Genomic DNA, 19,031 nt, shown 5'->3' on the forward strand with positions numbered 1-19,031 from the left:
TTGTTGGTTCGACTTCCACAAATAGGCTCCTAACAAAGCCTTTGCTATATTTTACTTCCATACTTTCACTTATTATTTCTTACACTTGAATTAACCTTGTGATTTCCTTGTTCTACCCACAGTCTTTATTACTTTTCAAATTCAGCTTAAATCCAATCATTACCTGAAGATACTCAGTTTAAAATTATTATAGCCATTCAGAAAAAAAAAAATCTAGCCTTTGTCTCCCCAAATCATTTTATCTGTTTTATTATTATTAATAGCACATTTATTGTGTTTATAGCACAACTGGAAAACCTAAACAGCCTTCCATATAAGTGCTAGCTGAGCCTGGGCTTAGGTCTCAGCTCTGTGACTCCCAACTGCGTATCTCCTAACAAGCCCATAATACTACACACCGGGTCTCAGCTCATCTGTGATATAAGTAGGGTTATATTAAATAATCCTCAAGTCTCTTTTGCTTATGACCCATAAACTGATATTTAAAGGCATTTTGTACAACATAGTATAAAATATACTTTACTATTATAAAACAATCTCTACTATTATAAAATAGACTCTATTACATGTTTATCTGGTGATCATTAAATTTCTCAAGCAAAGAAACAGAGGTCATGTTCAGGGAATTCTGGTGACTTCGGTGGCTACTCAGAAGAGCAGGGAGTGAACAAAGAGAAAGATGTAGCTTTTGAGTTTGGGTGGGCAGGATATTAGAAGAGTGTTACTCACCCAGGGAAACCTAATCGGAAAATCTAGCCATTCTAAACTTTTCCAAAGTTTGACAGCTGACTCTGCTTGCATAACAGTACCCAGACCTGCCCACCTGCTTAGTTTCTAATACAATTTACTGAAAAGTTGTGTCTTCCTACACGCCTCTTTATACCTAGTTTGACCTGTACCACATAGTAGTTTTATAGCAGCTATAGTCAACATGAAAAGCTCTTTTTTTCATGATAATTTTCTATTCTCTTTCTGGTCTACTGAGTTTCTAAGCAAAAATTTTCTTGTTCTTTTGTTCCTTCTCACAGGCTTGCAAAAACTGTGCTCATCTCATTGTGGGCTTGAGAAGAGTGTGTGGGCTGCCAAAGGCAAACATAATAAAGGTGAGTTATGAGGGCGGAATTTTAGGTGCTCCCGCCAACTTTGCTCTTCTGTACAATGAAATAGCAACTCCAGAGTCTTGATGGGGAGTGAAAATTTAACACTAATTCGCATATCACATTCATGTTATTAATTATCAGTGTGACACTTTAGCATATCATGCAGTTTGCAAAGCACATTCACATCTGTAATTTATTTAGTTTTATCCCAAGCTTCTAGTGAAGTTGCATTTACTTATAAATGTCTTAGGGAAGATGTTACATATAAAAACCTTTGTTCCACTTGTTCTTAAGAAATGCGTTTACATGGGGCACCTGAGTGGCCCTGTGGATTAAGTGTTGGACTTTTGGTTTCAGCTCACATCAAGATCTCATGGGTCATAAGATCAAGCCCCACATCAGGCTGCACATCCAGTGGGGTACATGCTTAAAGATTCTCTCCCTCTGCTCCTCCCCTATCTCTCTCTTTCTCTCTCTCTCTCTCTCTCTCTCTCTCTCATTTATTTTTTTTAATTTTTATTTATTTATGATAGTCACACAGAGAGAGAGAGAGAGAGAGGCAGAGACACAGGAAGAGGGAGAAGCAGGCTCCATGCACCAGGAGCCCGACGTGGGATTCGATCCAGGGTCTCCCGGATCGCGCCCTGGGCCAAAGGCAGGCGCCAAACCATTGCGCCACCCAGGGATCCCTCTCTCTCACTTAAATAAATAAATCATGGGGAGCCCTAGTGGCTCAGCGGATAAGTGCCGCCTTCATCTCAGGGCATGATCCTGGAGACCCAGGATTGAGTACCACATTGGGATCCCTGCGTGGAGCCTGCTTCTCCCTCTGCCTGTGTCTCTGCCTCTCTCTCCTTCTGTGTCTCTCATGAATAAATAAATAAATAAATAAATAAATAAATAAATAAATAAAATAAATAAATAAATCGGTCATTGGGAAAAAATGTATTCACATTATAATAGTAGCTTTGTTAGTATTAATAAATTAATCAGGGACACCTGAGTGGGTCAGTGATTGAGCATCTGCTTTTGGTTCAGGTCATGACCCCAGGATCCTGGGATCGAGTCCCATGTCGGGGTCCCCACAGGGACCCTGCTTCTCCCTCTGCCTGTGTCTCTGCCTCACTCTGTGTCTCTCATGAATAAATAAATAAATAAATAAATAAATAAATAAATAAATAAATAAATAAATAAAATCTTTAAAGAAAAAAGACTAATCAGCTAAAGGCCTCTGCCAAACCATTTGAAATGATTGCTTATAACTCTTAGTGGAAAACATTTAATGTAGGTTATGTAGAACCTGTATTATATATGATTTATATGTATAGTCATTCCCTGATTTATGATGCTTTACAGTTTTTCTTTTCACAATTGTGCAAAAGTGAAAACATTCAGGGAAACCTTACTTTGAATTTTGATTGTTTCTGGGCTAGTGATATGTGTATCATACTCTCCTGACTCTGGGCAGTGGCAGCCACAGATCCCAGTCAGCCAGCCGCACAGTCACGGGGGCAAATGACCGATATACTTAGAGTCATCCTGGACCCAAGCTGTTCTTCAGCCATCCTGTTCTTCACTTTCAGTAGAATATTCAGTAAATTACATGAGACCACCAAAACTTTATTATAAAATAGGCATCGTGTTAGATGACTTTGTCCAACTGTAAGTGTTCTGAGCACATTTAAAATAGGGTAGGCTAAGCTATGCGGTTTGGTAGGTTAGGTGTACTACATGCATGGCTGACTAACGATGTGTTCAAATTATGAAGAGTTTATTGGGACATAACTCATCATAAGTTAAGGAAGACCTGTCTATATCTACATAAAACAGCACACTGTCCAAAAAAAAAACCTTAAAAAGTTAAAAGTTAACGATAAACCAACACATAATAGATAAAAGCAGATAAATACTTACCAATCGACTCCTTTTTGAGATCCAATCATAAAGAGAAAGAATGAGGCTATTGCTTTAACAACTTATTGGCTACTGACTAATAAAGTTAATTAAATTGTCATGGTTAGAGAATAGATCTCCCAGAAGGTAGACTGTCCAAACAAGAATACATGAAAACAGAGAAGCAAATATTGGCAATACTTGTTAGGGACCTCTCAATGGAAGAATTTCCTCTGGCTCCAGATACCCCCCTGCCTCAACACCATGTGGCGATGGGTACCTTGAGCTGTCACGGCCTAGTGCTATGAACTTTTCAAACTGTATAACTAACTTACCTTGTCTTGACTCTAGGCTTGACAGAAATCTTTGCCATACTGTCCAACTCCCAATGTGTGTATTTTGGGAAATGTACGTGCTGAATATATGCCATGACTGCCAGTACACAAAGGAGTACTATTTTCCATGATATAAGAATACTTTTATTAGTATTTTACAGGTTTTCATTTTATTCCGGGCTTATTGAGATAGTGACGCGTCATCTATGTAAGTTTAAGGTTTACAACGTGATCACGTAATACATGTGTACATTGTGAAATGACTACCACCATCAGGTTAGTTAACATCTCCAGCCTTTCACATAATTATTTTTTCTGTGTGTGGTGATAATTTTTAAGATCTACTCTCTTAACTGCCAAGAGTATAATACAGTATTGCTAATTATTGCCACCATGCTATACATTAGGTCTCTAGAATTTATTCATCTTATTTCTGAAAGTTTGCACACTTGGACCAACATCTCCCCATTCCTCTATCCCCATGCCCTGGTAATCCTCATCCTAGTTGGTTTGTAGGAGTTCAGCATTTTTAGGTTCCACGTGTAAATGAGAATATACCATATTAGCCTTTCTTTCTCCGATTCGTTTCACTTAGCATAATGCTCTCCCATTGTCACAAGGGACAGAGTTTTCTTTTCTTTCCCCTTTTTTTCTTTTTTCTTAGATAATATTCCATAGTTGTATATGTATGTATATCCATCGACCAACAGCTTAGGTTGTCCATGTCTTGGCTGTTGTGAAGAATGCTTCAGTGAACAAGCAGGGCGCAGATCTCTCTTTGATCTCCTGCTTTCATTCCCCACCCGCTTTTTCTCATTTCCTTTGATACACACTCAGAGGTGAGTGGAATTGGTGGATCATGTGGTACTTTGATTTTTAATTTTTTTGAGGAATCTGTATACTATTTTCATAGTGGCCCTGCCCATTTCCAATCCTATCAATAGCTCATAAGGATTCCTTTTCTTCCACAGCCTTGCCAACATGCATTATTTCTTGTATTTTGATAATAGCCATTCTAACAGGTGTGAGGTGGATATCTCATTGTGGCTTCAACTTGCATTTCCCTAATGATTAGTGATGTTGAGCGTCTTTTCACCTACTCAGACATTTGTATGTCTTCTTTAGAAAATGTCTATTCAAGGCCTTTATCCAGTTTTTAATAAAATTGACTTTTTTGCTATTAAGTTGTAGTTCCTTGTATATGTTTAATATTAACTTTTTATAGATGGTTTGCAATTATCTTTTTCCATTCTGTAGGTTTCCTTTTTTTTTTTTTCCCAAATGTATCTTGGCTGTGCAGAAGCTTTTTAGTTTAGTTTAGTCCTACTTCTTTATTTTTGCTATTGTTGTGCTATTTTGCACTTTTTGTGATATCTAAAAAATTGTTTTTAATACCAAAGTCAAAGAACATCGTTCCTATATTTTCTCCTGGTACTTTTATGCGTGTGGGTCTTCCATTTATATCTTTAATCCATTTTGAGTGAATTTTTGTGAGTTGTGTAAGAAAGAAGCCTGATTTCCCTATTCTACATGTGGTTATCCAATTTTCCCAGCGCTGTATAGGTATTATTATTATCCTGCAAACCTGGTTGCCATGACTCCATCTTTGAAAAATGTTTTGTTTCCTTCTGTCAAAGTCATATTTCTAAGACTATAACTAAAAATCAATCTAGAAGTGAAAACCACCTTGGGATATCTCTCAGCAACCAGTAGACCGGCTTTTCTTTGGTGTAAAGTTTGCTCTTCTTTCTTTAGTACTTAACATCATTCACTATTTTGCCTCCAAGTAGCTTTCTTGTATTAAGTAATATACACAGGAAATTATGAGAAATTTTTGCCTACCCCAAAAGAAAGTGGCATGGAAATTTGCAAGGATAAATGATGAGTCGGTGAAGAATCCCATGACCAAAAACAGGCTTTTGGATGACATTAAATGACAATTAGAATACTAGCAGGAACAGGTATTTATCAAGCTATTCTATGTGCTGAGGAGTGTGTTAAACTCTGTGTTGGTTGACTCCTCTCAGCAGCTATGAGGCCAGGGTTACTATCAAGTACAGATTATGTGAATGCGGATCAGACGTGAGAAGTAATCTGTCTGTGATCTAGCTACTTCTTCCCTCATAGGGGCTTGAACCAGGACTTGAACCAGATCTGTCTCCTAAAAAGACAGAGCTCTTGACTATTCACAGACATGGGTACAATCCCCCCAAATTAGGGACACACAAAATTTCCAACTGTGCAAATCTGAATTCGAAGTATTGTTAGGAAAGGAATATGATCAACTTGTCTTCAGACTTGTGTGTGAGAGACAGTATTTTGACATGATTAGTCTCCAAAATCCTATGTGTAGATAAATAAATGACTAAAGATGAGAAGGGCAATTTACCAGGCAACCCTAGGTGCATTAAAAAAAAAAAAAATCCACAATTCCAAGTACTTATTTTCATCACAAGAGAGAATTTGGTACATTTAGATTCACCTATCACATTAAATGTTGTGTCCTTTCTATCCTAGTACATGCAAATTTCATAAGGAGTTCCCGTTCCTAATAAAGAAATGGACATCCTGGGGCTAGCAGTGTCCTCGTTAGCAAGGCCTAGACTGCCAAGGCCTACTGGCTCCAGGCCCAGGTGACCACAAGCCAGAGGACCTATCAGGGAGGCCCTCTTGCCTCCTTTCTAAAGTCCCATGGAAACAATCCTCTGTACATTGTACCCGTTTTCACATGTTCCCTTAGTGTCAAGTCAGAGTATTCGCCGGTTGGTTTTCTCTTGGGAGCGAGAGGCAGATTTTGTCACATCTTACCTGTGCCATTTCAAGCCACATTACTGAGGCGTGATCGGCATGCAACGCAGCGCACGGTGTACACACCTTGATGGATCTGGAGGGAAGTTTACGCCTGTGAAACCCTCGCCACAATCAATGCTGTAAACATACCTACCACCTCCAAAAGGATCACCTTGCCCCCCTCTTATTCATTTTTTTCTTTTGTGGCAAGTCAAATGGTGGTGACCCGGGGCTGGGGGAGGGGAAAACAGAAAGGTGTTGGTCAAAAGGGCACAGAGACTTCAGTTATGCCAGGTGATTACGGTCTGGAGAGAACAGTTCTGGTAGAGTCAAGAACCCTGTAGAATGTGCCTAAAATCTGGCTAACAAGGTGGATTTTGTGTTGCATTTGTTGGTTTGCATCAAGAGCTGTGGTAGCAATTCTGTCGTTCCAGTCACCTCCAGTCTCCTTGGTGGTTCTTGCTCTCCTTATGGAGACTTGGGGGTGCATCCTGGGGACTCTGTCTTCAAAATGCGTATGTACCCCACCTGCTGCTTACTGCCTTCGCTTTGGTCTAAAGGACCATCATCCCTTCCCCACCCCTCCCAATGGAAAATTGAAAGACCTTTTAGCTCATGTCTACTAAAAAGTCCTTACTCACCCCCAACACCCACATCCTCTTCCCGACAGAGCAGCTGTGGTGACTTTCCAGGCCGCGGCAGACAGCGCCGCTCCTCTCCTCGAATACCTCCCAAGCCTTTATCTCTACAGACCTTGCTCCAAAGGCACCACCACTCCCAGTGACCCCCCCTGATTCCAGCCCCTACTGATGATCCCATGGGGCACGAGGCCTCCTTGTGGCTCCTCTCACCTCTAGGCCGCGGCGCAGTCCTGGCTTTCCCCTGGAACACTGGTGCCCCGACGTGAGCATGACTTTCCACCTCACCTCTGTCAGGCCTTGGTGCAGTCACTTGCGCAGTGGGATGCTGAGTGGCCCTTCCCTGGCCATCGTGCCCAAAATTGCAGACCTCTCTCCCACCTCAGGGCTCTTATTTTTCTTCACAGGACTTACCTGAGATACCATCTTTTGCTATTTCACTGCCATGAGAGGATAAACGTTGCTTTGTTTTTTCTGGTGTGACCACTGCCTTCGGTGCCAGAACGGTTGCCTGATTCAGTGGTAGGTTCGCAGCAACACTGCTGATGAAACGCACTGCACAGTGATGTGTCTTTAAAGAGTGGCATCGAGAGCAGTTTACATAGCCCTGGATTGACTTCTCTGATGTGCATGGTGACATGAACCGGAGACCCTGGGGCTCGTGTCCTGTGTGTTCTGAAGATAGTCATTAGCCAAGTCCATGACTACTATGTGCGTGTGCGTGTGTGTAAAGCAGGGTAGGTAAAGCAGAGCATAGGGTAAAGCAGAGCATAACCGCCTCCCACACTAAAGACTGATAGCCTCTTGTCTTAAAGCCAGATGAGTAACTGCAGGGAGATTCACATGATTCTTCTGGGATAAAGGTCTAGATGGTCCCCTTAATTTGTTAAAAGCTCCCCTCTTAACACAGCTCTTAGTCTTCTGGACATGGTAGCTGGTTAAGTGTCAAAGGAGTGTAATATATTTCCATTTTCTTAGCAAATTCTGTCTTAAATTAACTCCAAATTATTGATGGGGAATGTAATTTAATCTTCATTGTTACAAACGAGAAATTGCCGCTCCTACTTACCATTTTATTCCTAAATAACATCCTAGAAAAGCCCAATCTTAGCATCTACCCTTTTTATTCTACAAATAAAAAGATAAAACTAGCAGATCTATAAAAAAAAAGATTGTGCAGTGGAACGACCTTCTTTTATTAGGACGTGTTCATTCATTCATTCATTCATTCATTCATTCATCACAGCACTGTAGTGGATCTCTTCTGCAACAGACACGGAGCTAGGTGAGAATGTTCATAAAGAAAACTGAAAAGAACATTAGATTCAGAATTAGAAGGACCAAGTCAGACTGGGGCATCTAATAGCAGTGTGACTTTGGCAAGTGATCATATTTTTAATGAAGAAAAGGAAGGTGATAATACATATTTCACAACTACTTAGGTTTTGTGTAACTACTGAAGGAATTATTAAGTTGTAAAATCATTTGCAAAATGCTATGTAAATATTAACTGTCTATCACGTCATAATAAAAAGCTGCATATTTTTACATAAAATAAAATAGTATAAATTATTTCATAATATAATAAAAAGTAAATAAGTATATAAGAAAGAAAGAGATTTAGAGAAAGAGAACGTGACGGCAGGGGATCTCTTCTGAACATAAAAAAATCAACAAGAGGAGGATATATAATTGTTAATAATAAAAAGCAACAGCTGTCCATAAAGAGATAGAAATACAATTTGCAGGTCCACAGTCGAAAGTTTAATTTCAATGCAGCAAATTCCATAAGGCTTTATCACCAGGGTAGCATCTGAGCAATGCCTTGAAGTGGAAGTAGCTCCCTATTGGTCATTTGTCCCCTCTTACAAGATGGCTTAGGACATGATTATTGTGCTAATACAGCATGGCAGTCAACCACGTGAGCTTTACAGTCAGATTACTTTTTTTTTTTTTTTTTCAAATTTTGGTGATGCATTTCCCTAGCTGCAGGGTTCTGAATATATTACTTATTCTTCTGTTTGTCAATGTCCTCATTTATAAATTTGAGATAATAGTACTGACCTCAAAGGTCAGTACATGCTTAGCCTACTAAGGGCCCATTAAATGTCAGTTGTTGTTGTTCTACGTGTTACTGCTGTTATTATAAGTGAGGCAGCATGCAAAATTCCTGTTGCCAAAAATGGATTTTCAGGAATACCATGCAATTAAATGAGGTGACCCCTGGGTATCATAAATGACAAAGGCAAGTTGGCAGTCCTCCCCTCTTTGTTTCTGTTTTGTCTACTTTTGTATATTGGTGTCTCCACCTTGCAGTGTCCCTTGCTGCAATCCCACCTGGTGCTCAGAGATTTTGGTTCTTCCTTTCCTTAGGGCTCCAGGATTCAGGAAGCAGAGAACATAAGAAGTGAGTTAAATAAGTGATGAACAGATTCAAGTCATATTAGTAATGACTTAATAGGCTTTTTCTCCACTTTTAATAAGAGGTGTTCAGTAAATATAATAAGCAAAAATTAAACACTTTATCTGGGTACTCTAATAACTTCCCAAACCAAAAGTTAAGCTTGATAAATATAGACCCATATCATTACCATCATCAAGCTATTCAACACTGTATAGCTATTTATAAGTCACATCCACTTATTACTGGTTTTAATCCCAATGGTTTTACAAGTTAAATAATACTTACTTCTTTTTATTTTATATGTAATCTTTTTGTCCTTTTTATAAATTCTAAGAAGGTCTGTAAGTATATTATTTGAAGTAAAAAGAAAAGAAAAGAAAGAAAAGAAAGGAAAAGAAGCCAGCTGTACATGATCACCCCTACCTGTGGTATTCAGATGGTGAGCTGTCCATCTTGTTATCAGTCTGTAAAAATCTCTGTATATAACAAAAAAAATCTTTATATTATTTCCAATCTCATTATCCATCAGTCCATAAAAATGGCCAGAATCCATTCTTTCTAGCCCTCATCCTCTTCCCTTCCAAAATCTGAGTTTTTCTAGCTCTCTGCACTTCCTCTTGCTCCTGGTACCACTCTGAAAGACTCTGTTGCATATTGCTGGAATAAGGTTCACATTGAAGCTCAGAATGTCTAAGAATCTTTTAGGGTCTCAGAAGGACAAGTGGATGAGTAAGTCAGGCAGTCCACAATATCCCAAAAGAAATGGTAAATGGAACTAAACCTCAACTTTAGGAAAAGTGTGATAAGTTAGAGAATTAGAGTTGAGGCACTGACTTTTCAGTTCCACTTGACCTTTGACAAGTGATAACAAAGTTTCAGTTTTAATAGATGTCCCCAGGTTCTCCAGAGAAGTTACAAATCCAAATATATATATATATATGTATGTATATACATATGTATGTATAAATATCTCAATTTAGAATATTGGCAGTGCTTTCAAATCCTTAAAGAAGTACTAGGTAATAAAAGGACCCCAAGGCCAGATTTGTCCTTTATTTACAAACCCAAAATATCTGATTTATAAGCTTCAGAAGTTTGAGAGGGGACAAAAGAAGCAAACTTAGCCCTATTAATATTGATTCTCCTTCATCAAGTGGCTGATGAGTTAACACCAATATTTTGTCTCTTTATTTTGTTTTACTAAAGGCCTATCATCCCCACCAGGGGCAGGGGTGAGAACAGAAAGGGTGAATAGAAAATAAAATTCTCTCCTGCTACCAACAAACGAGGGACCTATGGTTCAAATATTTATTCTAAGTGGGGTCACCGTAGGTTCTGGTTTGTCAGAGACAGTCCTTATTTTCTCTGATTCTATCCAACATAATCATTAATAATGACTCCTTTCGTACTCAAAAAGTATGCCAGTTAGGGAAATAAATTTTGTAGTGACACTAGTGCTGGTTAGCACAAGTGTCATAGCTATTGTCAGGCCAAAACCACATGCATGCAGAGACACAAGTAAATAATTGCCAAGTGCTATATGAGATAAAACCATCACTGTGTCTGGACTCAAAGCCAGATTAGCTGGCTCTAAAATCCAAATTCTTTCCATAATCCAGGCTGTTTATATATATATAAAGATTTTATTTATTTATTCATGAGAGACACAGTGAGAGAGACAGAGACACAGGCAGAGGGAGAAGCAGGCTGATTTGAGCCTGATGCGGGACTCGATCACGTCCTGGGCCAAAGGCAGATGCTCAACCACTGAGCCCCCCAGGTGTCGCTAGGCTGTTTTAAAGAAACTTATTTTATAGATACGGGAACTAAGGGCTAAGAAAAACAAAATATCCTTGGGCACATCCCTTAGGAAGTAACAGAGCACACATTTCAACTGAGATCTTCTGAGGTCAAGGCTGCACGCTTTCGGAACTGTCTCCGTGTTTGGAAACCAAATACCAAGCATCATGCTAAACAGAACAGCCGTTACACTAAAGGTACAATTTGGTGATGCATCTGTTAAGAGAAATAGAAAGCGGAGCACAGGATTAATCGTTAGGGACATGACTAACTGGCACAAAAGAATCGGAACAATTCGTGATTCTATATAATTAAGTGCTAAATTATTTAGTAAGGATGAACAGGTTCAGAAGAGACTCCATGTGGGCTGGTGTGATACTCAAGGAAGAGGTGGCTCCCCAACCGGGCCTGGGAGAACCTGGATGATGAGCAGCAGATGGAGAGCATTCCCCAAAGAGGAAACAAAGAGAAGTATTTCGGGCTGTTTTTGTGAGGCGGATCAAGGGAGAGATTTCGACCCAAACAGGGTTTGTGCTGGGAAGTCCAGAGAAATCTGATGGATAAATTAGGTATGAGCCAGATTATGAGAATGTGTGATTTTGTTTCACCCGTACATGTACATAACTCTACATAAATACGTACATGTGGTTATTCCCATACTTTTGAAAGTATAGTTATTTTACTTTTTTCCCTCTTTTTTGGCTTCCTTCTCTCGCTCTTTCCTTCCGTCCTGTTGTATTAACCAACCTACCCACATTCTCAGCCCAGAATGTACCTTTCTATACATTTTCTCCCTGTCTAACTAATTGAATAGATCCCCTAGAGGGGGGGATAAAAATTTAAAATTTAAAAAATTTTATGATTATAAGTCATAATCTGCCATATTGCCAGGTATGAGTTTTGCTCCGGTGTTCTGTTGGTATGAGTTTTGGTCCGGGGTCACCAAGACCAATGATGCAATAAGCACCCTGACATATGGGCTTTGTTTGAATGGGAGAGACTTCTACGAGATGGGTTATTGGTTAAAATAGGCTCTCACACTTCACAGTTGCAAAGCAATCTATGAAAGAATGCTTTTCCCAACATCCCCTATAAAAATAGATCTCATGGCTCCTTTCCATTTTTGCTAATGTGAAGAGCTTAAAAATATACCTTGCTATTTTAACTTACACTTCCCTATCAGAGAAAATATTTTTTCGTTTTAAATTATTTATGTTTTTTTTTTAAGATTAGAATCTTACGATGTCGTCTGCAAATACTCTCCATTATTTTTTTTTTCTGTCTTGCTTTCCTTTGCCTTCTTTTTGCTCTTTGTATCAATCAGGGTTCAATTGGCAAAGCAGAGTGAGATATACTTTACTATGGAATAGGGATTTGTGATAGGAATGAGAACTTACCCAATTATAGGCATTTTTGGAGAACAGTCCAAAAAAGGATGTTGGGGAATCAGAGGAAAGCCACTAACCAGCTCTTCTGAAGCAAACAAGTCAGTTTGTCAGGGAACCCGGAGTGGGACCACGACGGAGCACTGGTGGAGCCCCCACGGAAAGACTATTGCCTCTGCACCTGCTGGCAGCGTGGCATCTCCAGAGACAAAAACAGAGCTGGACGTGGTACGGGGAGGAACCCTGTCTGCACCTGTGTCGTTCTCTCATCGCTTCCAAGCACGGTGACCTCCAGAGCGCCACGGCTACAGCTGCTTTCCTCCAAGTTTGCTCGCCTTGCACAAATGTCGTTTTGATCAGGTTTAACCTGGAACCGTATCGGGAAGGCCATTCTGGAGAACACAGTTGTAGTTTAGTGAACTTGACACAAAAGGGACCTAGCAAAGCACACAGTCGGTTTTTCTGAATATCTGCAAAATGCAAAGATAAAGTATGATCTTAAAAGCTTCTGTTAAATGAAGTTCATTGAATGTAATAGGTCAATCTAGAACTTTGCTTGTTATTCGGTCCATTATAACGGTTCAGATTTTTTGAGAAGTATGTATCGTCATCCATTAACAATTGCAATTTTTGTTGAGTCAATCATCTAATTGTTTCTGCTTTTGTGTTAAAGGCTATATAGTTTGGCACATTAAATATACGACTTATATCTTACAAATTATACCTTTCACTTTAGGTAATGTGCCTCTTTAAAATTTTAGTCCTTCTAATGTGAAATTCTATCTTCTAGCCTTGCTTACTTTTTTATTTGCATTTACCTGGAATCACTTTGACCACCCTTTATTACTTTGCATCAAATATTTATTCCTCATACAGTACATATCTTGATTTTAATCCAGTTTAAGCCACTGTCTTTTAGTGGGGAAAAAGGCGTGCTTATATTTGGAATATTGGCTGTTATACTTGATTTTATTCATCCCATTTTGCATCGAACCTATAATTTATGTTCATCGTTGAGTCCACATTCTCCTTTCCTTATTTTTCCTGGTGTGATCAAGGTGCAACATATTTCATTTGTCTTCTCCCTGGACAATTCATCGTTCTTTCCCTGGTCATGAAATATCACTTTTTATGTTCCTTATTCTCATAATCAAATGAGTTAAACCAGATTATTTTGTCTATTAACCTACATGCTTTTATTTGCCTCTTGTTTGATAGCCTCCCTAATAAAAGGTCTTAAGACTATTTTCACCTTCCATTTTCCTTTCTAATTGTCCCCTCTCCCCAGACTTCTGTACCATCCTTCTTTCCCCCACTCCCAACTACCCCACTTCCAACTACCTGTTTAATTTGTGGTGTTTGCTTTTCAATAACTTTTTATAGTTCTTATATTAAGTATCTCTGGAGAGTATATTAGTGTCCGTTTAGTGTCCGTCTTTATTAGGTAAATAAAGATTTCAGATGATTATATCTTACTCTTTTTTATCTCAGGGTCTTTTCTAATTCATCTTTCTTTTGGCAGAATCATGTTTAATCAAACAGACTATGTTAGTTATATATTCCTCAAAATAATAAAATACCACAAACATGGAAGACTTAGAATTTGAAACATTTAGGGCTTTTATAACCATTTGCTATCTATTCTTAAAGAAATTACAAAGATGCACTGTTCTTCTGGTATAAAGCTTGCAAAGACTAAAAATATATATCCCGGCTGGATTTGTCACATAGATTCCAGTATATATTTGTTAAATGTACTGAAAAAATATGTATCTTTCTCCTATTATTTGTAGAATTTATTGGAAGGGAGGAAGAAGAACTTTATTTGATATTAAGTATGATTTACTGAATATTCTTGAAGGTAACATCATGTGATCATCTACTCTGTGAGGCTACCATAAATTAATTAGATTTACTTTTATGAATGCAAGGACTACAACTGACACATTACTGATACATAAATGTTTCCAAGTCGCCAATATTTATTTTTTAGGTAAATTCAGTGGTGTCACAGTAAATAATCAATTCAATAATCTCTGCATCCTTTAACTTTTATTTTGGCAAGCTGTCTCTTCATTACTTCAGTGTTTAATTTCAGACCGCACCCAAGTTCAGGCTGCGCCCTGAATGGGAGAGCAAGGGACATGGCCTCCAACCTAGAGGCCACTTGAAATAATGGTAAGCTTTTCAGCCGAGACATAGAATATAAAATGGTCATTCCATCATCACTTACTTTGTTCCATACATCTGCCTTCTCTTAATGCTGTCTTCTTAAATCGTTTTATGTCCCTGTCTCTTCAAAATACTGTGTGCTAAGAGCACCTCAGGCTAGATTCAGATCAGGTAGAAGCTGCTGATTTTCCTCCAATGCTCTCTTTTAGTCACTTACATCGATTCGGAACGCCGCTTCTGGATGCTTCTCTGAGCATCTAGCCTGGCTGCCAGCTGGGCTAACCTGTTGTTATACTGTCGCATGTGGCCAGGAACCCAAGGCGTTGGGGAAGCAGTTGTTAAATTGTACTCCGCCCTTCCATTGATCACAGAGCTTGTTTTTTTGAAGAGCTTGCCTGGGCCTTTAATAAAGTATGGATGGCGACTAGAACCAAGAAAGTAGTTCATATATAAAATATAAGTAGATCTAAAATATGTAAATGATTTTAAGATAATTTCCCTTGGTTTTGCATAAGGAAGACAACTGCTCAGGTCACTAAAGCAGCATTTTTCTAGAAGTCATTTTAAAATTTTAAATTAATTACTTTCTTTACTTATTCATTAGTAAGTCCTCGCTCAGCCTGTGTGACAGGAACTATACGGGTCTCTGTCAACACTCAGAGAGTCAACACTCAGTTGGCTTTCAAGGAGATAGGGGTCTCCCTATAATAATGCCTCCAGGGCAGCTGTCTCTCCCCTTCTCTCTTCCTCACCCTTTTCAGATAAACCCACTACCAATGTGCCTTGGCGGTTTCATTTTGCCCCTAATCCCCTAAATAACTGGGTTCTAGACAGGGGCTGACTATAAAGAGAATTTCTTTTTCAGTTCTCATTTAGGCAATGAGGAGCAGAGTTGGCAATCCCAGTTTCAACAGAGTCATTTATTCAAGACCCAACGAGGGAAGGACAGAACTCTCGCAGTTCTGGGGATAGAGCCCAAAACCGGGAAGCTCATGACCGGCTGGGCTGTGTGCTCATATTCCGGAGTTCAAAGGAATTCAAAAGCCTCCCAGTGATGTTAAAACAAAATTTCATACCCCTCTGGGAGGCAAAAGTTAGCGTGGGGCCTGATAAATTAATCACCAAGGAGGACAGGAGACAGGTGGTGAGCTGTGGGAGAGCAAATGCGGCAGAGACCTGAGCAAAGAAGCAGGACAGAAAAGCTAGGGCCCAAGACTGGAAAATAAAAAAATAGATCTGCAGAATGATAGTGAAGGAGTTTAAAAATATATGTACATGATCAATATAAAATCGGTATATATCATTTGTAGAAAGCAGAACATGTCAAAAAATATGGAGGGCTAAAAAAAAAAAAAAAAGATCAGCCTTAATCCTTACTTGCGAAATTAGTTATTTTGGACATTTTGGTATGCTTCTTACTAGTCTTTTATTTTTTCTCTTCTGCAAAATATAGTTAAGATCATTATATATGATAATCATGTTCCCTCACTGAACACTATATAAAGTATTTTCCCATCTTTAAAATTTGAAGAAAGAAATTTGAAACTAAAAATAGAAGAAAAAAAAAAAAAAGATCAGTTTAGCCTTCCCTGATGAGGCCATTAAACACTCCTTCCTAAACTTTCTACAATGGAAATGTCGATTCAAAATATTTCGTCTTACCAGATGATAGGAAGATTTATTTTTTTAGGAAGGTCTTTGTTCAAACCCCTCTCCACTTGAACACACACACACACACACACACACACACATACAGCTTTTCCTTGTCTGTGCATTGCCTTTCCTGTAAAGCAGATGGTGCTCGAAATTGCCTAGGCCCCTCGCGAAAGCCGTTCCTCTAGCAACCTTCCTTAAAAGATGGATTTTAAAACAAGCAAAGATGTTCTTTGAATTCCCTAGTAGCCAATCTGTCAGTCCAGCCTAAACTATTCCTAATTAAAAGTAATCAACTTTTATGAGAAGATAACTCAATCATAGTTGCACTGCAGAGGTTAGGGTGCCACAGTGTTAGAAATCACTTTAAAAAAAAATTAATCTCTAATGAGGTTCGAACCCTTAACTGACTCCTAGCTCCAGGGCACACATGCTTGCCTCCTGCAGAGTTTCGCTGACACCAGGATGTCCTTATGCCTGGAAGTGGGAAGTAGGATCCAGGGAGTGGGGCTGCACCAGAATGACCTGTGACTTGAGCTATACTAGACTCTTCACTGTTGATGAACAAAACATCACAAAGCACCCCCAGGAATTCACCTATTGCCCTGGGGTTCCGTGCCCTCTTCCATCAGAGAGCTGTAAAGTGAGGCTCTGCGCAGATAGTCTCCGAGGTTCGTTCTAGATCTTCAGAGGGAGATGAAGTCACACCGAGATGATTTTTCATAACCCAGTATTTCTTCAGTGCTTGCATCCTGAGCTTTTACTGAAGGCTCAACATCTTCCTTCTGGAAAAAAAACAAAAAAAAACAAAAAAACAACAACAACAACAAAACAAAACAAAAAAACCCAAACATCATCCTTCATTACCAAGACTGCACACTCTTTGTGATGCCTCCCCCTGAGGGTGAGTCCGGCTGTTCTCTTCTGCAGGCCCAGGTGCTGCAAACCCAGGAGGGGTCCAGTCAGCACCGCCAGGCTGAGCCCAGCCCACCTATGGAAGCACGAACAGGTGGTAGCCTGAAGCTTTCCCTTGCAGAGCGGCTGTTGTGCAGTCACGCTGCAGGACCGGCTTCCTGCCCCGAGCTGCCCCCACCCTCCCCGCTCTTGGGTCGTGCGCCGCGGGGGTGGGGGGTTGGGGGGACAACACGGCAGGGGCTCCAGCGGCCTGGGGTCCTGCAGATGTTGAGGTCCCTGCAGCTTTCCCTCTGTCATGCGCCCTGGGGGGACTCTTGTACTGATGGGGCGGCTCGCCCACACCTCCCAGGGCAGGGGGGCAGAGCCCCGCTGTGCACGGGGTGAACTAAGGGGTCGGAGCAGCGGCGGGGAGAGGAGGGCGGGGGGGGGGGGAGGGGATGCACCCCAGGCCGGCGGAACTGGCTCCAGCTCGTGGCTGGGCCTGGCGATTTGGCCCTGCCCGGGTCACGACACCTCTCGGGGACCAGGTGGCTTTGTCCGCCCAGGCAGGTGTTGGCTGTGATGGTCTTGAGAGTTCTTTGCGCGCGGGGCCTCGGGTTCTTTCACGATGTTAAGGGGGGGGGGGGTCGATGCGCCCCGTGGTGAGCACCTGCCGAGGTACCTGCCGGGGCACCTGCCGCTGTGGACGACGGGCGGCGCCCCGCTCCCCCTGCCCCGCGCCCCTCTCCCCGCCCCCCCTGCAGCTGCTGGAGCTACAGACCCGACTCAGTCGCCCCGGGGCCCCGCGGCCGCAGCCAGGTCGGTTCCCCCAGCCGCCGCCAGGGGGGGCGCGCGGGCGGCCCCGCGTTGCCATGACGACGGGGGCGCGCGGCGCGGGCGGCAGGTGCGGCGGCGGCGGGAGGCTCGGAGCGCGGCGGCGGCGGCGGCGGCGGCGGCGGCGGGGACGGGGACGGGGACGGGGACGGGGACGCGCGGAGGGCCATGGTGCACCACTCGGGCTCCATCCAGTCCTTCAAGCCGCAGAAAGGTCGGTGGCGGCGTTGGCGGCGCGGCCCCCGCGCGTGTCCCGGCCGGGGGGGAGCAGCCGCCTGGGCGGCGGGGGCGCGGGACTCCGCCAAGTCGGGGACGAGCGGGGCGCCCCGCCGCGTCTGTCTCGGTCCGTGCGTCCGTCTGCGCGTCCGTCTCCGCAAGTGCTGCTGCGCCCACCCCGCACCCACGGGAGTCCTGTCCCGGCGTCCGCGCCGCCCCGGCCTGGGGGCTGCTCCCCGGGACCCCGCTGCTCCCGCGCCTCCGGGCGCTGCGGCGAACCAGCTCGGGCCGGCGGGGACACGCGCGGGGCAGGGGGCGCGGGGCAGGGGGGGAGCGGGGCGGGGAGCTGGGAGGGGGGAGCGGGGCAAGGGGCAGGGGGCGCGAGGGGGTGACGGGGGCGCGGGGAATGGGGAGCGGGGGGCAGGGGGAGCGGGGAGCGGGGCGGGGCGCGGGGCAGGGGGAGCGCTGGGGCGGCGGGGGGCGCGGCTGTGGCGCGGGAGCGGGGCAGGAGCGCGGGGAGCGGAGCAGGAGGGGCGCGGGGCAGGGGAGCGGGCAAGAGGGGCGAGGGGGACGGGGCGCTGGGAGCGGGGCGCGGGGCAGGGGGAGCGCCGGGGTGCGCCCGGGGGTGCGCCCGGGGCTGCGGAAGGAGCCCCCGGGAGCCCGCGCCGCTGCAGGTCGGTTGGCACAGGCCCCAGGTGCTCGGATTTGGGGGAGTTCCAGCCGGCCGGGGGGGGGGGGCGAAACTTTCGGGGGAGCCCGCTGCTGCCGCGCCCTGGCCCTGCGCGAGCCGGCGTGGGGTGGGCGTGCGGCGCGGTGGCACCCCGGGCTCCGGTCCCCCCACACCCCCCACCCCCCGCCTCCCAGCGCAGGGGCAGGGGGCTCTCGGGGTCTCTCTGCTCAGCCTCAAACCAAGCGAC

At 43.0% G+C, this 19,031-nt stretch overlaps 1 protein-coding gene across 6 annotated transcripts in view; it reads left to right on the forward strand.

Moving 5' to 3' along the window:
- ANO3 (anoctamin 3) overlaps positions 1-19,031 on the forward strand; it is a 372,280-nt gene that overhangs the window by 113,274 nt on the left and 239,975 nt on the right. For 5 of the 6 annotated variants that reach the window (XM_025459798.3, XM_025459799.3, XM_025459797.3 and 2 more), the window contains one exon: positions 1,029-1,103. In XM_025459798.3, the coding sequence (XP_025315583.3) occupies positions 1,029-1,103 (75 nt within the window). Of the gene's footprint in view, positions 1-1,028; positions 1,104-18,019; positions 18,113-19,031 lie in introns of those variants that run through there. The other variant, XM_025459801.3, reaches the window with a different exon arrangement.

Source organism: Canis lupus, chromosome 21 (assembly GCF_003254725.2).
Source record: "Canis lupus dingo isolate Sandy chromosome 21, ASM325472v2, whole genome shotgun sequence".
Taxonomy (NCBI): Eukaryota; Metazoa; Chordata; class Mammalia; order Carnivora; family Canidae; genus Canis; species Canis lupus.